At 39.4% G+C, this 23,896-nt stretch overlaps 1 protein-coding gene across 1 annotated transcript in view; it reads left to right on the top strand.

Moving 5' to 3' along the window:
- Positions 1-1,624: 1,624 nt before the first annotated feature.
- EXT2 (exostosin glycosyltransferase 2) overlaps positions 1,625-23,896 on the top strand; it is a 107,194-nt gene continuing 84,922 nt past the window's right edge. The window contains exons 1-6 of the mRNA XM_020798313.3: positions 1,625-1,766; positions 10,374-10,939; positions 11,390-11,479; positions 16,155-16,271; positions 17,645-17,840; positions 22,252-22,391. Of these exons, the coding sequence (XP_020653972.2) occupies positions 10,404-10,939; positions 11,390-11,479; positions 16,155-16,271; positions 17,645-17,840; positions 22,252-22,391 (1,079 nt within the window). The 5' untranslated portion in view covers positions 1,625-1,766; positions 10,374-10,403. The remainder of the gene's footprint in view (positions 1,767-10,373; positions 10,940-11,389; positions 11,480-16,154; positions 16,272-17,644; positions 17,841-22,251; positions 22,392-23,896) is intronic.

Here is a 23,896-nt window from a genome sequence, read left to right on the forward strand (position 1 = left end):
ATTAGAGAAGCATAAATGCTTGCTACATAGGTACCTACAGTACATATTGGTGAAAGGCAGAGGGTTTAGGCCTGCTTCAACATTGCTTCAATACAGCTTAAACATCATGTGAAACACATTTTGAAATGTATATGAATCCTCTAATTGCTATCCTGAAAGCTTTGCACTAAGGTCTCTGGAAAGCAGAGGGGTATATTTGCATGTAAGATATGGCCACCTGCCTATAATATAAACACTGTATCCCCACAAGGAGAACCATGTTGACGTGTGTACTCTGTGTATCTGTGCTAGTGGTAGTGCAAGACTATCCATGAGGGTCCATCTTGAGTTTCACTACCCTCCTTACTGTCACTTATTCCTTAGGACAGGATGGATGAAAGACAGGCTTGCAGGGTTGACTTTACTTTTCTATCATTATGTGCTGTCACTTCCCACTTATTCCTGTGACACTACAATCCAGTTTGATACTAACATTTCTTCCACAATAAACATTAACCACTTGTTACTCAAGATCTTGAGTTCAGCAGTGTAATTCAGGGCAAAACCCAATTTTGTATAAAAGTTCAATGCAATATTTACTGAAATAGCTCCAGGAATCATTCAGCTCAGGTTACTATGAACACTTCATTATACAGTATTCAACACCATTTACAAGGATACAGTTCAATGCATTTTGTCAGTCACAGCTCAGGAGAAGTGGTAATGAGAACTCAAGACACTAAAGGTATAAACTGCCAGAATCTTCCTAGTGAGTTTTAGGTGACATACTTGTTGCAACCAGTACTTTTGGAAGCATCATCTACTGATGCAAGCTGAGCTAACCAAAGCTTCTATCTAGACATTAAAACAGGATAATACAGTGTGTTGTAATAATTCTGAGAACTACCTCAGCTCGGGGAATTGAACTTAGGCTAGGGGAAGATACAGTCTGTATTTTAATATTTTAGGAACTGAAATACTAAAAGACATTCTGTGCCACTGGCAACACCTGAAATTCCAGTGACAGTGATGGATCTAAGCATCCCCAAACTATTTGCATAGTACTTCTGGGATAGGAAACCTCCTTTTAGAACTGAACAGACGAACCATCAAACACAGCAGCTGCCTCTTGTTTAAGAAGTCCAGCATCCATCCATCACAGCCTGGGCGGGGGGGGGGGAACTATACCCTAAAATGAACTCCAGTAATTTTTTTTTATTTTTATTTTTTTTTTGCGAACGAACTCAACGGACCTCACAGTCCTTCCACGCAAAAGCCATGCCTGGTTACCCCAAGCTGCATAATTTCTGGGGTGAGGCATCTGAACAAGCCCATATCATACACGAATTTATCACGAAAACACCTGACAGACACACAAACAAAAAATGCTGCTGCGAAAAATGATCACGGTATCCACGCGTGTAGGTCAGGCCACCCTTTTGGCGTGCAGCAAACGCTTTCCCACTGCGGTCACTGCCCGCGGCGCTCCACCCGCTATCGCGCCCCCCCCTCCAAACAAAGATTTCCCCAGACCTGGCGCCGCCCCCCTCACGCCTCCTAGCGGCTCTCGAGGCGCGGGAGGGAAATGACGTCAGCGCCACACGGAAGCCGGAAGCGTCATCGGGTCCCGCCGGCTGAGGGGACGCTCGGGGAAGCGTGCGGTGCTCGTCGGCTCGCGATGACGACCCGAGCCTGTCCCGAAGTCTAGCCGGTGTGGCGCCTGCAGGGGGAAGCGGGGAGTGCTGCCGAGTCAGCTCCCGCCGGGGGCTTCCCTCTCGGGCGACCGGGTAAGTGGCCCCCTTCATTGCGAGGCGGGTTCCTCCCTGGGGAGGTGAGCCGGGCTGGCAGAGGGGGGTCAAGGGGGCGGCCCAAGGGGGGGGCGCGCTCTCCGTGTGTGTGTGTGTGTGTGTGTGTGTGTGTTTGTTCGTGTTCGTTCGTTCGTTCGTCGGCGGTGGTGCAGCCAGAGGGTTTCTTGTCCCGGAGTGGAGTCGCCTTGAGATGACAGCTCACTCTCCAGGAGGGCTTTTGCCTTCTTGCACAGCGAAGGTAGTCGTCTCGGAGGATGATGAACCCTCTGAGGGATTCAAAGGGGTCCTGTTTGGTTGACGGACCTTCACATATTTTGTGCGTGTTTGTCTCTCCCTCCAGGCCCCCCCTTTTTTTCATTGCACCTAAATGCCATGGATGTGGGAGAGATTTTCACCCCTATCGATACCTAGACCTGCTAGAACAGAGATGAATAGGCTTGCACGGTGTAGCTTGGTTCTAATAAAGCCTCAGGTTGCACAAGTTGGAGTCTGACACAAGGGATGTACATTTGAAGCCTACATTTTCAGGTGGGGGCTACGGAAGCTTGTGCAGCAAAAACACGGAAGGTGTCTTGCAATATCTTAAAGACTACAGTACAGTACTAAGTTTTATTTGGTGTAAGCTTTTCTGAACTACGACTCACATCTTTAGAAGAAAGAAGTTTTGAGTACCAAAACTTTATGGTTCTTACTGTCCTTCTGTAGAAAAGTCTACCCATTTCACCAGATCTTCTGTTGTTAGGTTGTTGTTAGGCATCCTTCAGTCTCGTGCTCTGTATGGAGGACTAGGAACAGTGTCTAGTTTGGCTGAGAAGACCAATTCGAGAGTGACAATCCCTTTCTGTGTTGTTTCGACGCTTTATGCTCCTCAGATGTACAATATAGTCAAAGTCTGCTGCAGGAGGAACTTGTACATCCATATAGATAAATACTTGCTTGGCTACCTTCTGGTCGGTGTTATCAGTGCAGTTAGTGGTGCTAGTTATATATTTGATTCTTACATTGAAGCAATATAACCTTTATTTTTGGGGTATCCAGTTTTGTTTCCTTGTGTATTCTTGCCCCTTCTTTGGTGTGAACCAAGCTGATATGAGGTATTTGATACAAGATATTTGCTGTGAGTTCGGATCTGAATTTGAAACTAGCATGCTTTTGTGACTTCCTCTTTGCCTCGGCCTGCTGGACATGGGTCTCTTCAAATTGGAAGAGGCCGTGATGCATTGCCTGCCTCCAGGCTGAACGGTCAGATGTCAGGGTTTCCCATCTGTTGAGGTCTATTCCTAAGGCCTTCAGATCCTGCTTGCAGATATCCTTGTATCGCAGCTGTGGTCTCCCTCTGGGGCGATTTCCTTGCACTAATTCTCCATACAGGAGATCCTTTGGAATCCGACCATCAGCCATTCTCATGACGTGCCCAAGCCAACGGAGACGTTGCTGTTTCAGTAATGTATACATGCTGAATATTCCAGAATTCAAATAAACTGAAATGAAATAATGAGTTTTTAACATGTTTTCTTCACAACTTTACTTCAAATCTGGTTAGTACATTTCTAACAAACATCACATACATTCAAATTAGTTAGTGAACAACACTGCAGGAGGTCTCAGTTTTATTATTACATTTGTGTCAGTCCATTTTTTTGTCATTTTTGTGGAGTTTTGGGGAAATTGCTGGATATTTCAGAGGCAGAGCCAATTTAGAAGTCTAATTTACTTGAAATTTGAATCTTAATTTTAGATGACTAAATATTCCTGGGTTGTTTGTTTCTGATTGCAGAGAAAATCCATTGATGCTAAGTGGGCTATGTCTATAATCCTACATAAATGGTTTTAAAAAATTAAACAGGAAGCTGTTAAAAATGCCTTGTTACATTTGTGCTTGATTTTAATGGGTTTATCAGCAAATATACATTTTAAAAAACGAGTGAGTAACACCATGGAATAACTGAGTCTGAAAGGGGAATAGGTTTCTTAGCTCGTGGGTTTGTCATAGCTGTCTATCTCAGTGATGCATCAGGATGTTCCGTTGAGTGTGTATGTGTGAGCCCTTAAAAAAAAGTAGCTTCTTAAGCTACGTCAACCAGCAGAAGAAAGACAATTTATTTATTTATTTATTTATTGGACTTATATACCGCCCCATAGCGCTACAAGCACTCTCCGGGCGGTTTACAATATTTAATTATACAGGCTACACATCGCCCCCCCAGCAAGCTGGGTACTCATTTTACCGACCTCGGAAGGATGGAAGGCTGAGTCAACCTTGAGCCGGCTACCTGGGATTTGAACCCCAGGTCGTGAGCACAATGAGGTGTTTCCTTTCTTTTTTCCTTGCTCTACATAAATTTATTTTAAAGCCAAGGATTGAGAGTCCCTGTTTTGCTTCTAACAAAAGTGTCAGGAGCCACTCTCCAGTAAACAGCAGCCAAACTGGTCTAGAGGAGAAATACTCATTACATTTGTCCTTCCTATCTGCTGCTTTTAAATGATTCAGAATAAGAATAATAATCTTCCTTTTAAAAAATGAATGAGTAACTCCATGAATGGAAATGGGAAATTCCTATTGTGTATTATTACTGCTTACCAGAGTGGTCTTAACCGACCAGTAGGCGGGACATTAAATAAATAAATAAATAAATAAATAAATAAATAAATAAATAAATAAATACATACATACATACATACATACATACATACATACATACATACATACATACATACATACATACATACCAGCCCCCTGATATTGGAATTAGACACAGATTGAACTGTATACAGTTTGGCTTTTGTAGGTTTTTCAGGCTGTCTGGCCGTGTTCTTGAGGTTTTTCTTCCTAATGTTTCACCAGTCTCTGTGGCTGGCATCTTCAGAGGACAGGAGTCAGAACTTCATCTGTGCTGAGGAGTTCTGACTCCTGTCCTCTGAAGATGCCAGCCACAGAGACTGGCAAAACGTTAGGAAGAAAAACCTCAAGAACACAGCCAGACAGCCCTAAAAACCTACAACAACTATCGGAATCGGATCCCGGCGGTGAAAGCCTTTGAGAATACATTGTATACAGTTTGTTTGCTTGTTTGTTTAACCCCACCTTTCTCCTTCAAAAGGATGCAAGGTGGATGGATGGCTTCATTAAAAGACAATATTTAAAAGCTAAAAATAGTAAGCATACAAATATTTTAAAAAGAAAAATGCCGCACTCCAAATTCTCCTAGTTTGGCTGGGAGAAGCAGAATCCCTTGTACCTTTGCTCCCACAGCAGCCCCTCCAACTCCTCCAAAATACGACACAGAGCATTGCGAATGGGCTGGGCTATGGTACAGGAGAAGACTGGAATCTGTAATAATCCGGTAGGAGCAGCTTTGGGAAATGTGAATAGAGTGTCATCAGACTAAAGAAAGCCGTCATAGGTCCCACCTATTGTGTTCTTAGTTTTCTTTGCCAGATCTGCATTACCGAAACAATCTACCACATTTTTATGTGTATGAAACAACACTTTTCCCTAAAATAATTATAGGAAAAATTGAGGGTTGTTTTATACATGGAAGTAAGGAGGGGGAGGAATCAAAGTGTTTTGATCCCTGTTTTCCCCAACCACGTTTTGCAAAGAAAATGCAGGAGGAAAGCGATTTCTGCTTCCCCCCTACATTTTTGTGGCAAAAAGCAGCTTTTCCTCCAGGTTTTGCAAAGAAAATGCAGGGGGAAAGCGATTCCTACTTTCCCCCTACATTTTCATTGTAAAATGTTTCCAACGAAAATATAGAGGGAAAGCAGAAATCATTCCGCCCCTGCATTTTCTTTGCGAAACATGGAAGGGGAAAGCTGCTTTTTGCAATGAAAATTTCAAATACTGTTTTTTTCTGTGTATAAGATGCCCCATGTATAAAATGCCCCCTCCACTTTCTTGCAAAGAAAGAAATTTTGATCTAGATAATTTGGGGTGTTTTATACATGGGCCGTCTTATACACGGAAAAAGATGGTATTTGAAATGTTTGAGAACACGTATACCAATTGTCATTCTTGCTTCTAGAATCCCTGCCTGCTTCCTGTTCTCTTGTTTGTAAGATCAAGTTGTTGACCAGAATCCAATTTGTGATTTACACTTCATGTAAGAATTACACATTGTGTGAGATTTGCCAGTGAAGTCATGTAAATCAGTGGCAAATGCCACTAATTAACAAAATTATCATTGCTTTCCTGGGCAAGTACCCAGTTGAGCAATGGTATGTGACCAGGAACACAACCAGTACTTTGTTAATTAGCAGCAATTTGCCACTGTTTCTTAACAAGTTTTTTTTAATCTCAGCGTAAATTGCTTATTAAATTCTGGTCAGTAGTGCCTTGGTAGAAACAGGATGCAAGATGGTGTGTTTTATTGAGGTGAGTGTTCTGCCTATATGTGTTTCTCTTAAAAGCTTGCTGTGTGTAAGATAACTTTTCATTGTACTTTGGTAGAAAGTGTAATTTGGTTTTTGAGGCCCAGACCGACTTCTCTCTTGGCACCCAGTTTTTTAAGTATATTGCATGTCTCCAAGCCTCCTGAGTTTGCCTCCTCTAAAATGATTGCTAGAGCAGAAGATTATGAATTTAAGGTAAGAGCTTAATATTTTGGAGCCCAGCCCTGCCTGTTCTGTTCTTGTTATTTGGCAGATTACCTTCAATTCTTGCCTTCTCAGTTTGACTCCTGGAGGCTTTGTGAATAGTCACACCACTGCAACAGATTTTATGAGAGTGTCCATAAGACTCATGGAAGATTTAAAATGTACTTTTTGGCTCAAAGGACTGAAGACCTGAAAGCATCACCATTTTCTCCTTTTAAAAGCATAATTCTGCAAGACATTAATTGTGTAGATAAAACTGAACGGTTTTCCACCACAGACATTGATTGAAATCTCTTATTACATAAGAAGAAGGAAGGTTACTAAGAAACCTAATGTTATCTGTGACATCATCTTTGGAATTAGTTCTTATACATGTACCATATTTTTTGTGTATAAGATGCCTCCATGTATAAGATACCCCCCACTTTTCTAACCCAAAATTAAGAAATTGAAGTGGGTCTTAGCAAGTGTAGGGGGAAAGGGATCAAAGCACTGCAGGATCGCTTTGATCCCTGCTTTCTCCCTTTGTGCTTAGCCCCGTGGGGCTTAGCAAAAGGAGGGGGAAAGGGATCAAACACTCCTGCAACTGCATGATTGTTTTGATCCCTTTCCCCCTTATACAGCCACGGGGTTGCTTTGATTCTTTCCCCCCTCCTTTTGTTAAGCCCCATGGAACTTAGAAAGCAGAGGGGAAAGCAGGGATCTAAGAGATCCTGCAGCGCTTTTATCCCTGCTTTCCTTTTGCTAAGGATTAGCAAGTGGAGGGGAAAGCAGGGATCAAAGTCCTGCAGGAACAATTTGATCCCTGGTTTCCCCCAACTTGTTTTTGTACTCTCCTCAGCTTACTTCCATGTATAAGACAACCCAAAGACAAAAGTATAGTCTTATGCACAGAAAAATATGGTATATAATTACAGAAAACATATTTTGTTCCACACACCTTTCTATTAATATGTTCTGCAAAATGTGTTGGTCTTTAATGTGCCTCCAAACTCTTTGTTGTTGTTTTTGCTGCAACGTAGTGCTTCTAGAATTGCTCAGAGGGTCTTCCTGCCCCGTTCTTTCCCCTTTCTATTTTTTGCATCTGAAGAACATTTTGTTTATGACATTTTGTACTTTCATCTGGTGCTGGTCATTTAAGTACAAATTGTTTTTGTTTCTTATGTAGAAAATTTACAGGAATATAAATAACTCTTCCACCCCCCCCCCCCCAAGATTCAAGTAAGAAATGGTCACTCTTAAGTTGGGATATATTTATGCATGTTGTGCTCTTCATATCTAGTGCAGCACATTTTGTCCTGGGTTATTTTGACGAAACACTTGAGTAGAGAGCAGCCTTCAAAATCTTATATAAAGGGAGGTGAATGCTGCTAAAACATCCCTCAGTTAAGATTGCTCATTCATAGAGTTGCCATAAATCGGAAGTGACTTGATGACACATAACTACAGCAAAAGTCAAGTGGTCTTCTACCTTTGCTCATCTGACTATGAAATACTGATTGACAACCTGGTGTTCAGTAGCTGTGGCTCAGAAATCCGGTGAATGCTCTTTTTACATGCATAGGAGGTGCCAGTTTCTTCCACCCAAGTGTGTTGTTTTGTACCACAGTGCGTGTGATTCTCAAGAGGCCGATAGGCGCAGGACATGTTTTGCCAGACCAATGGGGGTCAGCAAAACTCAAGTGCATGTAGGAGTGTGGCTTTTTTGGATCCTAAGTGTTGTTTTCAGATGATGTAATTTATAATTCTTAGCCATTTATGATATATTATCTTTGTTTTAATCTAACATGAACAGTTTATATGAATATGAAATAACTGTAGAATTGAGGATTAAGATTTAGTAGCTAAGTGACTCGTCTTTGTGAAGGGAGAGGTCCCTGATTCAAACCTTGAGTCTGCTGTGGACACCAAAGATGAACTCTTAAGTGCAGCGTGCTAACAATAATATTATAGTGGTGCCTCGCAAGACAAATGCCTCGCAGGACAAAAAACTTGCAAGACAGAATGGTTTTGGCAATGGTGTTGATGACTCGCAAGGTGAATGTTCCTATGGAATTTTTTCCGGTTTTTGTTCCTGCCTCATGTTTGATGATTTTTAAATGTTTTTCTATGATGTTTAAAAAGTTTTTTGATTGAAATTTTTGAAATCATCTGCACAATATGTATGGCTTTAAAGAGCACTTAATAAACCCGTTGTAAACCAAATTTGACTTTGTTCTAACTTTTTTTGCCCATAGGAACACATTAATTAGATTTCAATGCATTCCTATGGGAAAACGCATTTCGCAAGACAATTTTTTCACAAGACAACATTAACCGCAGAACGAATTAAATTCGTCTTGCGAGGCACCACTGTACTCTGCTTTACAGGAATGTTGTGAGGGTTTTTGAGACAACATATACAAATTACTTGGAACAATCTTGGGATCGTATAAATATACTACTGAAAATTGAGTTTCCCTGTTTTTATGGAAAGATGGTCATTACAAGTGTTTTGCAGACCAAGATTGTAATTTGCTTTGTACCTTTCATATTTTATGGATGTTGCCATTGTTGTTGTCATTTAGTGTTGTAAACTGCCTATAGTGGTCTTGGCTGTCAGATGGGCAGTATAAACATTGAATGAATGAATGAATGAATGAATGAATGAATGAATGAATGAATGAATGAATGAAATGTAGCATACTACCGTGTTTCCCTGAAAATAATACCTAACCTGAAAATAAGTCCTAGTATGATTTTTCAGGATGCTCATAATATAAGCCCTACCCCAAGAATAAGCCCCAGTTTAGTGACACTCCGCCCTCCATCACTGTGCAGCATTGTGGAGCAAGCAGAAGATGACATGACTGTATTTAAATAAATATAGAAACAACACAAAACATCCCTTGAAAATGCAGTAAGTCCTAATGCATTTTTGGAGCAAAAATTTATATAAGACCCTGTATTATTTTTGGGGAAACATGGTAGCTGGAGTGTTAGGCTTGGGTTCAAGGGACTTGTGATGAAATCCTCACTCAGCCTTCAAAGTTACTGGGTGGACTTGGGTCATGTACAGATTTCCACCTTGATTTGATTTGTAGGACTATTGTGAGGATATGGTAGAGTGAAAGAAATCCATGTTTGCTAGCTAGAGCTCATGGGATAAAAGATAAAACATAAATGTAATAAAGAAATAAGTAAGTAACATTGCCCAACCAAGACAGGAGGCTGACTTTTATATAGCATCCATCATATTGTTGGTACAAGATACTAAATCGTAGTAATATAGAAGAGGTAGAATAGAACAACAACAGTTTGGAAATATATTCTCATACATCCACACTGGTATATGTCAAACAGTACCTGTACCAAAGAGTGATATACAGTGGTGCCTCGCTTAACGAGCGCACCGTTTAACGAAGAATCCGTATAGCGATCCCTTTTTGGGGATTGCTATACGGATCTGCCCCAATCGCCGCACTCGCTTTGCGACGATTGGGGCGTCCGGCGGCCATTTTGGAGCTGCCGAACAGCTGATCGGCGGCTCCAAAATGGCTGCTGGATGCAAAAACATCGCTGGAGGGGTAAGTTTGGACGCTTATTGGAACGCATTAAACTAAGTTTAATGCGTTCCAATAGGCTTTCCTTACCCGCACAGCGATGTTTTCGTATAGCGAAGGTTAATCCGGAACGGATTAACCTCGCTATACGGGGCACCACTGTACTTTGTTTGATCCATTGGAAAATAAGGATTTCTGTGTAAGTTACATACTAGTGTCTTGGGAATGCAGTCTACTGGATCTAGACAGGCAAGACTTCCAGAAATGTTGAAGTAATTTGGGAATACATATTTTGGTTGAAAAACAACAGTTAGGTGGGAATTTAAAATCTATATATGATGCATAGTTTTTTTAATTTATTAAATTTAAATGTATTTTATTGCTCTGACAACAGTAAATTATTATTTCAGTAATAGGATTTTTCCTCTCTGTATGTTTTGTTATCCAGAAGCTGGTGGGAAAGTTGGCTCATTTCATTATGTGTGCGTCAGTCAAATATAACACCCGGGGTCCAGCCCTAATTCCAAGGATGAAGACCAAACACCGTATCTACTATATTGCACTCTTTTCTGTTGTACTTCTGGGACTCATTGCCACAGGCATGTTTCAGTTCTGGCCACATTCCATAGAATCCTCAAATGACTGGACAGTTGAAAAGCGCAGTATTCATGATGTACCTGTTGTGAAGATTCCTGCAGAGAGTGCCATCCCAGAACGTGGAGACCTCAGCTGCAGGATGCACACATGTTTTGATGTTTACCGCTGTGGCTTCAACCCCAAGAATAAGATCAAAGTCTATATTTACTCTCTAAAGAAATATGTGGATGAATATGGCATGCCTGTCAGTCATACCATTTCCAGGGAATACAATGAACTGCTGACTGCTATATCCGACAGTGACTTTTATACAGATGATGTCAACCGTGCCTGTCTCTTTGTACCATCTATTGATGTGCTGAACCAAAACACTCTCCGCATCAAGGAAACGGCTCAGGCTTTGGCTCAGCTGTCCCGGTACCTTCAGAAGCTTCACTTTGAATGCTAAACCTAGAGTAGGAAATCCAGGGTTGAGGAATAAGGGAAAAACCAGATAGTATGAGAATAAATGTTCACTGTTGCTTTTAGTGTAGTGGAGCAGTAGGTTTCAGACAAATATTGTCCACCCTCTAGTTGCAACAGCTTAATAATGATTAAGTTGAAATAATTGCCATGCAGGTGAGAAAGCTTAGTTAATTATTATTGTTATTTTCAAGATGGAAGTAACCATGGTGGCCAAAAGATTTAAAAAAATCAGTACAGTAAAAGGGTAATGATGATGCTTGTGGCCACCTTTTGACTGTTTAGTTTCTCTATTTTTGCTCAAAATGTTTTCCTTTATAGCGACTTTGGATAGGTGCCTACTCTGAAGCTGTGGTTCCTAGTCGTTCATTGTTTTGAGATACTTCTTCTATATTTTTGTCTTAGCTGGGATCGAGGAACAAATCACCTCTTGTTCAACATGTTACCTGGAGGACCACCTGACTACAATACAGCACTGGATGTTCCAAGAGACAGGTAGGTAGTTTGCTGCTTCTGCTTTCAGACTTCCTAAAATATACCCGTAAACAAATCAGATTTAGAGCTGTATCAATGTAAATGTAAATGGCAGAATGTAAATCATCCAATACATGAGAACACTTACTCTATTTGTGACATTTAATGACTTTTAAGAGAAGGCAGATATGGATTATGTTAAATGAAAAGGCCAAAATCCTGTTACGCAGCTACACAAAAAGTGACATGTCTGAAGAAGTGGAATTTGATCTGTGAAAGCTCATACTGAAATAAATTTGTTAGTCTTTCTAGTGCCATAGTATTTTGCCTGTCTCCCCACTTTTTTTAATCTTTATTTTTTTTGCCAACAGGCTGAGACATGTACATGGTTTGTGGCTTTTTAATTCAGTACCTGATTATGATTATGTAGAAAAACAGAAGATACAGCTCTTTTTCGTTAAAATCTGTAGACATTTTGTCAGTAATCTCACTGGATCCTATACTGTACTAAGATTCTAATACGTATGCCCAAAGATTCTGTTGAATTCTGTACTTCTCTGTAAAATTGAAACAGTCAAGGAATACATTTGTTTCACCCAGATTTTTGGGGAAAGAAGATTGCATTTGTTTCAGTTTGGATAATGGATTTAGTTGTAAAATGAAAATGTAAAAGTAGTAGAACTTGTGTCTTCTTTAGTCTTTGGTTGTAAATACAATGGTGCCTCGCTAGACTGTTACCCCGCATGATAGTTTTTTCGCTAGACATTGGCTTTTTGCTATCGCTATAGTGATTCGCAAAACAGTGATTCCTATGGGGGAATTTCACTGGACAATGTTTGGTCCCTGCTTTGCAAACCAATTTCCGCTAAATGACAATTTTGACAGCTCCCTCTGTGCTCGCAAACAGGTGTTTTCGGGATCTAAGCTTCTCAAGACAGCCATTTAAACAGCTGATTAGCGGTTCACAAAGCAGCTTTCCTATGGCCGATCTTCGCTAGACAACGACAATTCTTCCCCATTGGAACGCATTAAACAGATTTCCATGCATTCCAATGGGGAAATGCTTTTGCTAGACAATGATTTTGCTAAACAGTGATATCAGTGGAACGGATTATCATCGTCTAGGAAGGCACCACTGTATAAACTCTATAATATTTTTTCTATCATGGAAACTCCCTGAGTCTGTGTACATCTGGGATGTGGCTGGCCCATAGAGGGCAGTCAAACATTATTTTGCTATCTTAATATTTTAAATTTTTCTCTTAAAAAGTCCTAGAAATTGTCAACATAATTGAAGTGCTTGATCAGTCATTCTATTCATTTGTCTTCAACAAAGGCAATAAATTTTTACTAGAAAGTTGATGAGCAGGTTCATGAGGGAGTTATGTATTCTCTGGTTTTTTAATATGTATATATTTATTTAAAATATATCTGTCCCGCGTTTCTCCCCAAAAGGATCCAAGGTGGCTTACATATTTAAAACAATACTTAAAATTTAATACCAGTAAGTATACAAACATTAAAACAGAATTAAACAAGTATTATATTAAAATGGTAACTAAGATCAGTATTAATACACATTTAAAACAACAGAGTACAACAGTCCATTTAAAACCCCTCTCTATTAAAATTCATTGCTATTTTCAGATTTTGGGATGATAACTTCCATGAATTAAGCACATGTTCTCTGAAGTCCTTCCTGTTTTAATCATGACCTTATTGCTAATCAATTTCAGTGGATTATATTGAGGTCTAGTATTTTTACTTGAGATAATTATGTGCTCACCTTCATGGGCTCTGCAGTTTTGTAAATCTCCATTAAATTATGTTTGTTAAATTGATTGAAATGACATTTGACAGAAGCATTGGTGATGAATTAGTAATAACAGCAATTAGATAATTTTTAAAAATGTGCTAGTAGCATTTAACTTGAAAAGTTATTGAATCAATTGTCAACCAGTTCCTGAGACAATTTTAAGTCTTCACTCAGTCAGCAAGGATGACAGCATTGTTCTGAACTAAAATAAATGTATTAGTTCTTCAGTTTTCATTGCAGAGGAAATAAACTGTTACTCTGTGGAGTGTTACTAATGTGAACTTCTGTCTTAACACTGATTGAATAGATGTATGATTGATTATAAAGATGAGTAATAGAGACCCAGGTGTAAAGCAGTTGCCATTTGTTTTAAATGGTGTAGGTTTGCATGTGTGAGAGAGAAAGAAAAGAGTGAGAAGCAATAGCCTTGGGTGCTTATCTAGCCTGTTACAAGCTTTTGAAAAGAAAGAAAAGTCAATCTTTAAGAAAACAGGGGTATTGTATCATATAAGCTTATGATTATATTTGTCAAGTGTACAGACCATTTATTAGAAATGAAATAATGTAAAGATGTTGACTACCTCTGATCTGTCTTGGTAGAGTTTTGTCGGGTGTCTATGAAGTACTGGCTTTCCTAGAAGTACTTCCTGAACAGATACTTACTCATCTTCTATTGTTACGTGAAGTGTGAGCACTGACATTTAGAAGGTACCAGGTTGAGGGAGGCTAGCTTGAGAGGTGAGATTGTATGACATTCTTTCAAGAACAAGCACAGCACATGAATTGAGAAACTTTAGGGTTGACTAAAAAGGAAGTGAGGAACTAGTAATAAGTCTTTTTTAAAAACTGTCATTGAGATATTTGTTTGGTTACAGAAATCTAAGAATCAACTTGTTAGTTCTATTTTTGAAGAGTGAAAATTGAAGCTGGGGTCCTGAACATTGTGTTGGTTCCCTGTGGGTCTATTTTGGTAGATGCACACCTGTTTCCCCCAGGTTTATGAGGTGTTGTTATGTTGCTTATGATGCCTAAATTTAAACAGTCTGGTTACTATTTTTTTAAAATCAGGAAACAAGTTTAAAAGTGCAGGAGAAATAATAATGAGGCAAATTATTTTTTTCTTGTTCCATATGTCTGGATTTTTGGAAAATTTGAAATATGAGGTTTGAGGTGTGACAGAAACGTTCTGCAGTGATACATTGTATGTCAAAGAAATGTATGGAAAACTGTGCAAAATAATCGCTTCTGGTGTTAGGACTGAACGTTTATTCAACACTTCCATAATCCAATATCCAAGCAACTTACATTGTTGATCTTGCTGCACATAAAACCTTACGTCCATCCTAGGCTGATATATTTGGCTTTGCTTCTCTATTTCTAACATCAGAGATTTAAAATATTAAATTGCTGTAGCACCTTTCCTAAAGCATTTTGAGGTCTACATATTAATCATTCCCAAATTCCAGAGTTTAGTAGCTGCTTCTAAATTTCTGGACTCAAAATAAATCAGGCAAATGAAACTTGCTTCTATGATCGCAGAAACTAATAGAGAAACAAGAAACTAATAGGGAATCCATCCTCTCATGAGGACTGGGACCTTTGTTTTCCTATTTGTTTCTGCAGTCATAGAAGCAAGTACTTTTAAAAGAATATGCACTTTTTAATAGCAATAGATGGGCAGGGTATAAATGTAATGAATAAAATAAATAATAGATTAATGTATTTCTACCTTAAGAACAAAGGATTTATGTTCTGGGTACTTTACTTATTTGACTGAAAGTGCCTATTTTGTTGAGAGTGGAGGCATATATTGTCCAGTCTTTTTCTAGAGCAAGGCAGTGGAATATGTGCACATCTTCCATCTCCTCAGATACACATTTTCTTCATGACACACACAATACAGAGCTAGGATATTTTTATAATCCAGCTGAAAAGCTGCTGAGACACTGGGCTTCCCCAAAATATCCTTTCTCCCAAATGTAGCTGCCAGTAGTAGCTCAAGGTATAAGTTCTGTGTTGAGTGCTTTTTAGAAGAATACCAGAGACTTACAGACCTTTATTAGAGTTGTAGGAGGTGATGTAACTTATCATAAACCTTTATCAGAATTATAAGAGGTGATGTAGCTATGTATAATGAGAAAAAGTCTTTCTTTTCAAAAGCTGGGATATGAAGATAAAGCAATGAAGTTAAACCAATTGCAATTTAAAAACAAAAAAGTGAAGTTGTTACCTTAAGTGAAGTCTTTGCCTTACAATCTGTTTCTTTGGTTCTGTTCATGCAAACATTACTCTATTATGGAAAAAGAATGACACACTCAGTTAACCTAGTTTGTCACTGCCTGAGATCTCTCTGCAAATGCTTGAGTGTATACACTGAGTTCAGAATAGTTAGAAAGGGTAGGATGAGAGTCATGGAAAGTGGAAGATTTTTTGCTTCTTATAGTAAGTATTCATTTATTAATTATACATATTTACCGTATTTTTCACTCCATAAGACGCACCTTTCCATAAGACGCACCAATTTTTTAGGAGAAGAAAACAGGAAAATATAATCTGTTTTCTTCGCTCCATAAGACGCACAGACTTTCCACCCCCCTGTTTTGTGGGGAAAAAGTGCGTCTTATGGTGCGAAAAATACGGTATATCCATTATACCATTTCAGAATTGCTCAGAGTGCTTAAATGTGAGTAGAATATGTTTATATGAAAAAATACCTGAAATTCGCAGTTAAGAGATTAGAGACTTGAATCTCTTTTGTGTATTGTCTTTGAACTAACATATTTCTAATTATCAGTACCCTGCCCCCACCCCAATTGGCTAGATATTTTGAATAAGTGGCTTGAAAAAAAAGTGGTTGTAACCAATCTTTTGTACCTTCAGAGCTCTGTTGGCAGGGGGAGGTTTTTCTACATGGACCTATCGGCAAGGATATGATGTCAGCATTCCTGTTTATAGCCCATTGTCTACGGAGGTACAATTGCCAGATAAAGGACCAGGGTAAGATGAATATGAGTAGAATGGTGCAATATAACTGTTTTTATTAACACTGTCCACAATCTTATTGCCAATTCACACTTGCATAAGAGAAATTGCAGCTCACTAACAGGATGCTGGTGGCAATTTGCTAGCAAGGCTTACATTATTTCCTTTATGCAAGCATAAATAGGCAACGACATTCTGGCCAATGACATAGAAAGAGCTTCTTAGAAATTTCATCCACAGGACAAAAAGCATGCCATGTTGGATATGTCCATGTCATTGCTCTTTCAGTGACCCAATGCTGGGAAGATGAAATATCACTGAATATTAGCTGTTAATAGATTCTTTTATAAATGCAATAGAAAATCCAAACTTTAATAGTTAGAACTTTATGTGCTCCATTACAGAGTGATTCTTGCATCGACTGTTTCTGAAGAACTGTCTCATAGGACTCTAGATTCAACTGCCTTCATCACCCACTAAGCAGGCCTGATAGAGAGCAAGCAGTAGGTTAGGTGTTACAGATGCAGACTGCCATCTGATGGCTTGGCTTGTTCTTGTTAGTTTGAGAAAGTCCACATAAGAATTACTGTTGCCTTTTTATGCATTCAGATGGCAAATGCAATAACGTTAGCTCACTTTTAATCAACAATTTAAAAATGCTGCTTCAATTTTTGAGGGCACGTGTGTAAACTAGCTTCTTACATATTTGAAAATCCCAATGGCCATGTGATAATTGCAGGCTAAAAGCAAGTGAATGTTGGGTTGCTTGCCTTCTACATGTGTAAATCAGGATATGAGCCATTGTATGTCTGTGTGTTTTAGATTCACTTCATTTCATGCCAGTGGTTCAACAGGGGCTACAGTGTTATTTAATGCGAATTTTATCTTGGAAGTTGCATTATGCATGAGACAAAAACCATTTAAAATTGTGTCCTGTTTGCAGTTGTGTGTTATAATTCTCATGGGCTCAATCATATGCTGTTCAGTTCTGACTGCTGGCATTTTTAAGGCTTACTGGAAGCTGTACTGTTACAGGTTTTAACTTACTTATTTGGAAACTCTTCAGGGAGCTCACTTTAATTGCTGTAACTAATCTATGAAATTATAAAGCCAGAGTACCAGTAATAAATATGTGAGCAAGGTTTTGATAATGAAACATTAATCTGATAATAGAACATTAAAACTAAGAATTAAATCCTGATTGTAGAAAGTACGGTACTCTTGATTTCTGATAACAGTCATGTAGTTTAATTTACAGAATACTACATGCCTAATTTCACACTGTTCTGAATCCTTGACTAAAACCTAACTCTATACCAACATTTAAAAAGTGTAGTCTTACTGTCTATTGAGAATACTTGATAGATTCCCATTCTTCTGCTCTTTAGTCCCCGCAGGTACTTCCTCCTTTCCTCTCAAATGGCTGTTCATCCAGAATACCGTTCTGAACTGGAGGCTCTTCAAGCTGAGAATGCAGAGTCTGCGCTTATCCTGGACAAATGTACCAACCTTTCAGAAGGAATACCTTTGATTCAGAAGCGTTGTCACAAGAATCAGATCTTTGATTATCCTCAGGTGCTTCAGGTAATGTATTACACATTGATCAATTTTAGTTTGGACAGAAAATGGTAGGAAAGTAGTTTTTCTCTTGTCTTGTTCTTGCAGGAAATACGGAAACATTTTATAAAGTTTTCCCCAGTTGGGTGAGGTATTGAGTATAATGCATAGGGAAGTGCAGAAAATACCAGCTTTTTACACAAAACACACATTTTTGTACAAAATACAAGGTTCCTGTGCAAAACCCAGCTTTTCTTTCTAATGCTGTTGCTGAGGAGGAAAATGCTTTTATTTTGTGTATAAGTGTGAATGCTCTTGCAGTAGTTAACATTTGATGAGGGGATGCTTCATTCATAAAACATCCCTTCATTAATTTTTAATATGCTTTATATGGTTTTAAATTGTTGTATTTGTTTTATGTTTAATGTGTTATCTGTTTAATTGCTTCTTAATATTGTACTTTATTGTAAAGTAAAACTAGGAAACTCAACATAGTTTCCTAGTTTTAAGGATTACTTATCATGGATTTTTTCACTTTACTGTTGAAATTTGTAGCAAACTGGGAATGCTCCTTCAACACAAATTTCCTGCTTGTTTTGACAGACTTTTTGCTGAATTTTCGTAATGTAGTGATAGTGAATGGGGAAATCAAATTGGATCCTACACATGCTAAAGTTGCCTACCCCTGACTTAGAGGTATTTTAGTATAAAAACAAAGAAGATCTGCTCTAATCTGGTATTCCATATTGTTAAACAATCAAAAGAGATCAAGCCACCAGTGTTCTGAAGCAAAGGTTGCCATTAGGCAAATGTTTTAACTTGTTTTTGAAGAATATCAGAAATTCCTCAGTGACCAATAAAATACTGATTTTTCCTAAGTCCTGTCTTTTTTATTTCACCAAAGGCAGTCTGACTTATCCTAGAATAGTGGCTGAGGAGAATTTTGTCTGTGTGTAGTAAAAAAGAGAGAAGAAATAAGAGAAAAACCTTATAGCTGTTTTGTACAGATAGTTAAAATACTCACCAGAACTCTTCATATTCCTTTGGAATGTCTGTCTGGTTGATAGCAGTGATGATGTGAGAAGATGTATTTATAGTAGCTTTTGTCTAGACAGGAAAAATGACGGTTGGGTGGCTGAACATGTGTATCCACATTTGGGTATTTTTTCTCTTCTTAAATCTCTTTTTCTTCCCTTACCCCTATTAAAACAATTAGATTTTTCTCCCTGCTCATCTTGGTATTCTAATATAATTTGTGCTTCTTACATATGTTACACTTAGTGTCTTACAAATATATGCTACCCTGCTTCCCTGAAAATAAGACCTAACCTGAAAATAAGCCCTCGTATGATTTTTCAGGATGCTCATAATATAAGCCCTATCCCCAAAAGAAGCCCCAGTTTAGTGAAACCTCACCCTCCACCATTGTGCTGCAACCAGAAGATGATGACACAACTGTATTTAAATAAATGTAGATTGTTGTACATGAAAAAAACAAAACATCCACTGAAAATAAGCCCTAATGCATTTTTGGAGCAAAAATTAATATAAGACCTTGTCTTATTTTCAGGAAAACACAGTAGTGGTATATGATACTGTGATTTTGATGATGGTACACATAGTGGGCAGAGGTGCTATGCCTGTTGAGCCTTGTGTGATCTTTGGTAGTAGAAACTGGGCCACCAGATACCCATACTGCTAACTATTGACTTGATGCCCTTGTAGAATAATATAATTTTGAGGACACTGTTCAAAATTTTTTTGAATAAAAAATAAAATGCTTTATTGAAGGAAGGTTGGGTTCCTTCTATTTATGGAATGTTTTTGCATTGTATTTCACTGTTTATTGTTTGGAACTCAGTTTTGTGGCTGATGCTCTCTTTTCTTGAAAATAAGCCCTAACTTGAAAATAAGACCTAGTACGATTTTTCAGGATGCTCATAATATAAGCCCTACTCCAAAGAAATAAGCCACAGTTAAGTGAACCCCCGCCCTCCACCATTGTGCAGCAACTAGACGATGACATGACTTTATTTATTTATTTATTTATTTATTTATTTATTTATTTATTTATTTATTTATTACATTTCTATCCCGCCCATCTAGTCGTTTAGATCGCTGTACATAAAAAAACCCTGAAAATAAGCCCTAATGTGTTTTTTGGAGCAAAAATTAATATTAGACCTTGTCTTATTTTCAGGGAAACACGGTAGTTGGTACTGATTTTTTTTAAAACAAGTCAAGTAACTGGAGGCCATAACTGTACCCGTACTTTGAAACTGAGTGTGAGCATGTCAGAGGGAGTGGATTTCCCTCTGCCTTACTTGTACTCCGCACTGTTGTCCCTAACACCCTCTCACAGGAGTGAGTGTCTCCCATTCACTTATGTTGGACAAAATACAACCATAGTGTACACTATGCTGGAAGCCAGTTGTAATCTAACCACAGATGTTTAGCAGTTAAGGCACATGCATTGCGTTGTGTGATTTATTCCACATGTCAGAATTAGATTTGCTTTGGTATTGTCAGTGCAGGATGCTCTTGAGCTTTCTTTGTGCTTTGACCCTTTAAACAAACGAAGTGCTTAAGCCAAACTGAAAGCTGAAAACTGGAGTTCATTCTTTAGAAAATGGCTGGATTTTCTATAAAGAATGCCCATCTTCCCTAATCAAATCATTAGCAGTAATTATTGCTAGCTCTGTTTCCTTGCTTCTTTTACAAAATATAACATGTGGTCTTCTACTGCTGGTCTTCCTTGTGTTGGGACCACATAATTATCAGCTGATTTATTTTTCTCTCTCTGGGTGACTTTTTGCTGTTAATCCAATTGATCGCCTCAAAACCAAATTCAGTTCATTTTTCTGCTCCATTGTCTCAAACTTTCCCTGTACTTGTCATGGCCAAAGCGAAAATGGCCCCAAGTACAGTTCATATATATTACTTCATGAATCACTTCAGGTTTCTCATCAAAAGTACAGTCTTTGTCATGCTCACAGAATATGGATTTTTTTTTCTGAAAAGAAAGAACACAAAAGAAATAAAGACCAAAAGGAAATAACATTCAAGTATGAGATTGGTTAGGATATTGGACTAGGTCTTAGGAAATCCAGATTCTGGTCTGTGCTAAAACACAGGCCAGTCACTCTCTCTTGATGTTGATCCAACCTACAGGGTTATTGTGAGAATAAAGTTGTGAGATGTCATCCAGTGGAGAAGAGGAATGGCAGAAATATAATAATAATAAAAATTTTAACCCTTAAACTCAACACGCAAGACAAAACATTGTACAAGGTATATAATATTGTAGTGGTGGTGATGGCGACAGTAAATCGGAGGTATAACAAGTATAGTTTGTATTGAAGATAAATTAATACAGTGGTGCCTCGCATAACGTTTGCTTCATTTAACTTTTTTTCGCTTAACGTTTATTTTTTCAGAGTCAGATTGTGCTTCGTATAACGTTTTTCCCTATGGGCGATTTTCGCATAGCGTTTTTGGGACCATGCTTCGCTTAACGTTTTTTGTTTTAGGTCCCCTCTTCACTTAACGATTTTTTTTTCAATTAAAAAAGTGTCTTAGAAGGGTCAAAAACGGTTCTAAATGCTTGGATTCGTTAGAGGACCCCTTAAGACATGTGCAAACCTGATTTGGCTTTGATCTGACTTTTCGTTAATTTTTTGTGAATTTTTGTTTTTTGGCCCATAGGAACCAATGGACCTGTCAAAATCTGACAGCTCCATGCTTTCCTATGGGGGAGAAAACAATTTACAAAAAATTAACGAAAGTTCAGATCAAAGCCAAATCAGGTTTGCACACAACTTAGGGGGTCCTCTAACGAACCCAAGAATTTAGAACAGTTGCTGAGTCTTCATTAATTTTTTGTGAATTTTTTCTTCCCCCATAGGAAATAATGGAGCTGTCAGATTTTGACAGCTGTCAAAAGTTGGGGGAAAAAAATTCACCATTAATTAACGAAAAGTCAGATCAAAGCCAAATTAACTTTTGCATCCGTTTTAGAGGGTGCAGAAGCTAATCCAAGCATTTAAAACCATTTTTGACCCTTTTATGACACACTTAATTTTGCAAAAATTGACTTCGCAAAGCCATTGAAACATATTGAGTCAGCTACAATACATTCCAATGGAGGATACATTGTATCGTTTAACGATGTTTCCTATGGGTTTTTTCGCTTAAGGACGGCAATCCGTGCCTATTGGAACGGATTAACCGGTTTCCAATGCATCTCTATGGGAAATGGTGTTTCGCATAAAGTTTTTTTCGCATAAGGTTTTTTTTTTGGAACCAATTAAAAACGTTATGCGAGGCACCACTGTATATGAGTTAGCTGAGTTGTGAATAATGTAAATAAGTTTTTCTGTGTTGATAAAAAGGAGGATAGTGTCTCATCATGTGTATTTTTGATACAATTTGGCTAAAGGAAGCCACATTCTGTGTGGTTCTGCGAGGAGCCCGCTTGGGACAAGCTGTACTGAGTGATGTACTTCAGGCTGGTTGCATCCCTGTTGTTGTAGCAGATTCTTACATTCTGCCTTTCTCTGAAGTTCTGGACTGGAAGAGGTATACTTTTTGTAGTTTGATTGTGTGCTAAGTAGTTGCAGTTTACTTTCAAACCATTTACATCTAGCAATGAATTACAGTGGGGTCTCGACCTACGGAATTAATCCGTATGAGAACGGAGTCCGTAGGTCGAAAAGTACGGAGGTCGAAAATGCTTTCCCCATAGGAATGCATTGAAAACCATTTAATCTGTAACCCGCCCAAACACCCCCCCCCACGCACATACAAAATTAAAATAAAATTTAAAAATAAAAACTTACCTTTCTGACGTCTTCCAGGGGTCCCCCGTCGCCGCCATCGCCACTGCTGGAGGACTCTGAGGGATTTGGTGCAGCTGCCGGAAGCCTCTAGGAGCTCTCCCCCCCCCCCGCCAACACAGGCTTTCCCAGGGTGGACGGGCCTACCAGGGGAGGGCTTCCCCCCGGTAGGCCCTGTCTACTGCCTGGGAAAGCTTGGTAGACCGGTCTACCAAGCTTTCCCGGGCAGTAGACAGGGCCTACCGGGGGAAGCCCTCCCCTTGTAGGCCCGTCCAATCTGGGAAAATCTGCGTCGGCGGCGGGGGGGAACCTCCGGAGGCCTTCCCCGCCACCATGGGAGGCCTCTTGGAGGTCCCTCACTGCCGGATCGGCAGCAGCGGGGACTTCCAAGAGGCCTCCCAGGGCAGCAGGGAAGGCATCTGGCGGTCCCCCGCCGCCGACGCCACTGCTGGGAGCCTTCGGAGGAAGCCGTTTGAGACCTCCGAAAGCAAAAAGGCAGGGAGAAAGGGCGGGAAATTTGAATTTCCCCGTCGCTGCTGCTGCTCCTGGGAGCTGCGCCACGCTGGGCAATCCCAGCCATGCTCGGACTCCTGGGAGTCCGAGCATGGCTGGGATCTTCTGGCGCGGTTCGGCTCCCAGCAGCGGCGGTGACAGCAGGGAACCTCCGGATGCCTTCCAAGGCTTCTCTGGAAGGCATCCGGAGGTCCCCCCCCCCCGCCGATAGTGGCTCCAAAGCACTATCGGTGGTGGTGGGGCCTCTGAGATGCTTTCCATGGCACGACCTACAGCCTACAGACTGGAAGGGGGAGGCGGTGAAAGCCTTTCCCCGCCTCCCCCTTCTGGTCCGTAGGTTGATTCTTCGGCCACAAGTCAAAGTAAAACTTTGCGGTCGGAGAATTCGGTAGGTCGAAAAGTACGTAAGTGAAGCCGACCATAAGTCAAGACTCCACTGTAGTAATTTATTAGTTTAAAGTAAATTTAATAGATTTATAAACCCCATTGGTGTTCATGCAAGGTATGTGCAAAGTATGTTTATATGGTATATTTTGAAGAGGGGGATTTGGTGTTTTTCCTGACCAACCATTTCCTTTATGTTAGTTTACTTGTAGTTTCTCTTCTCCTTTGGCTTATCTCTGTGACTTCCAGAAAAAAAGTATTTTAACTTTCAATTAATTAACCAGCTATTGTGTTAAAAAAAGGCTAAGCTGGATCCAGAGTTTGTGTTAGTGTGAGGACTGCCTGGGTGGT

Source organism: Pogona vitticeps, chromosome 1 (assembly GCF_051106095.1).
Source record: "Pogona vitticeps strain Pit_001003342236 chromosome 1, PviZW2.1, whole genome shotgun sequence".
In the NCBI taxonomy this organism is placed as follows: Eukaryota; Metazoa; Chordata; class Lepidosauria; order Squamata; family Agamidae; genus Pogona; species Pogona vitticeps.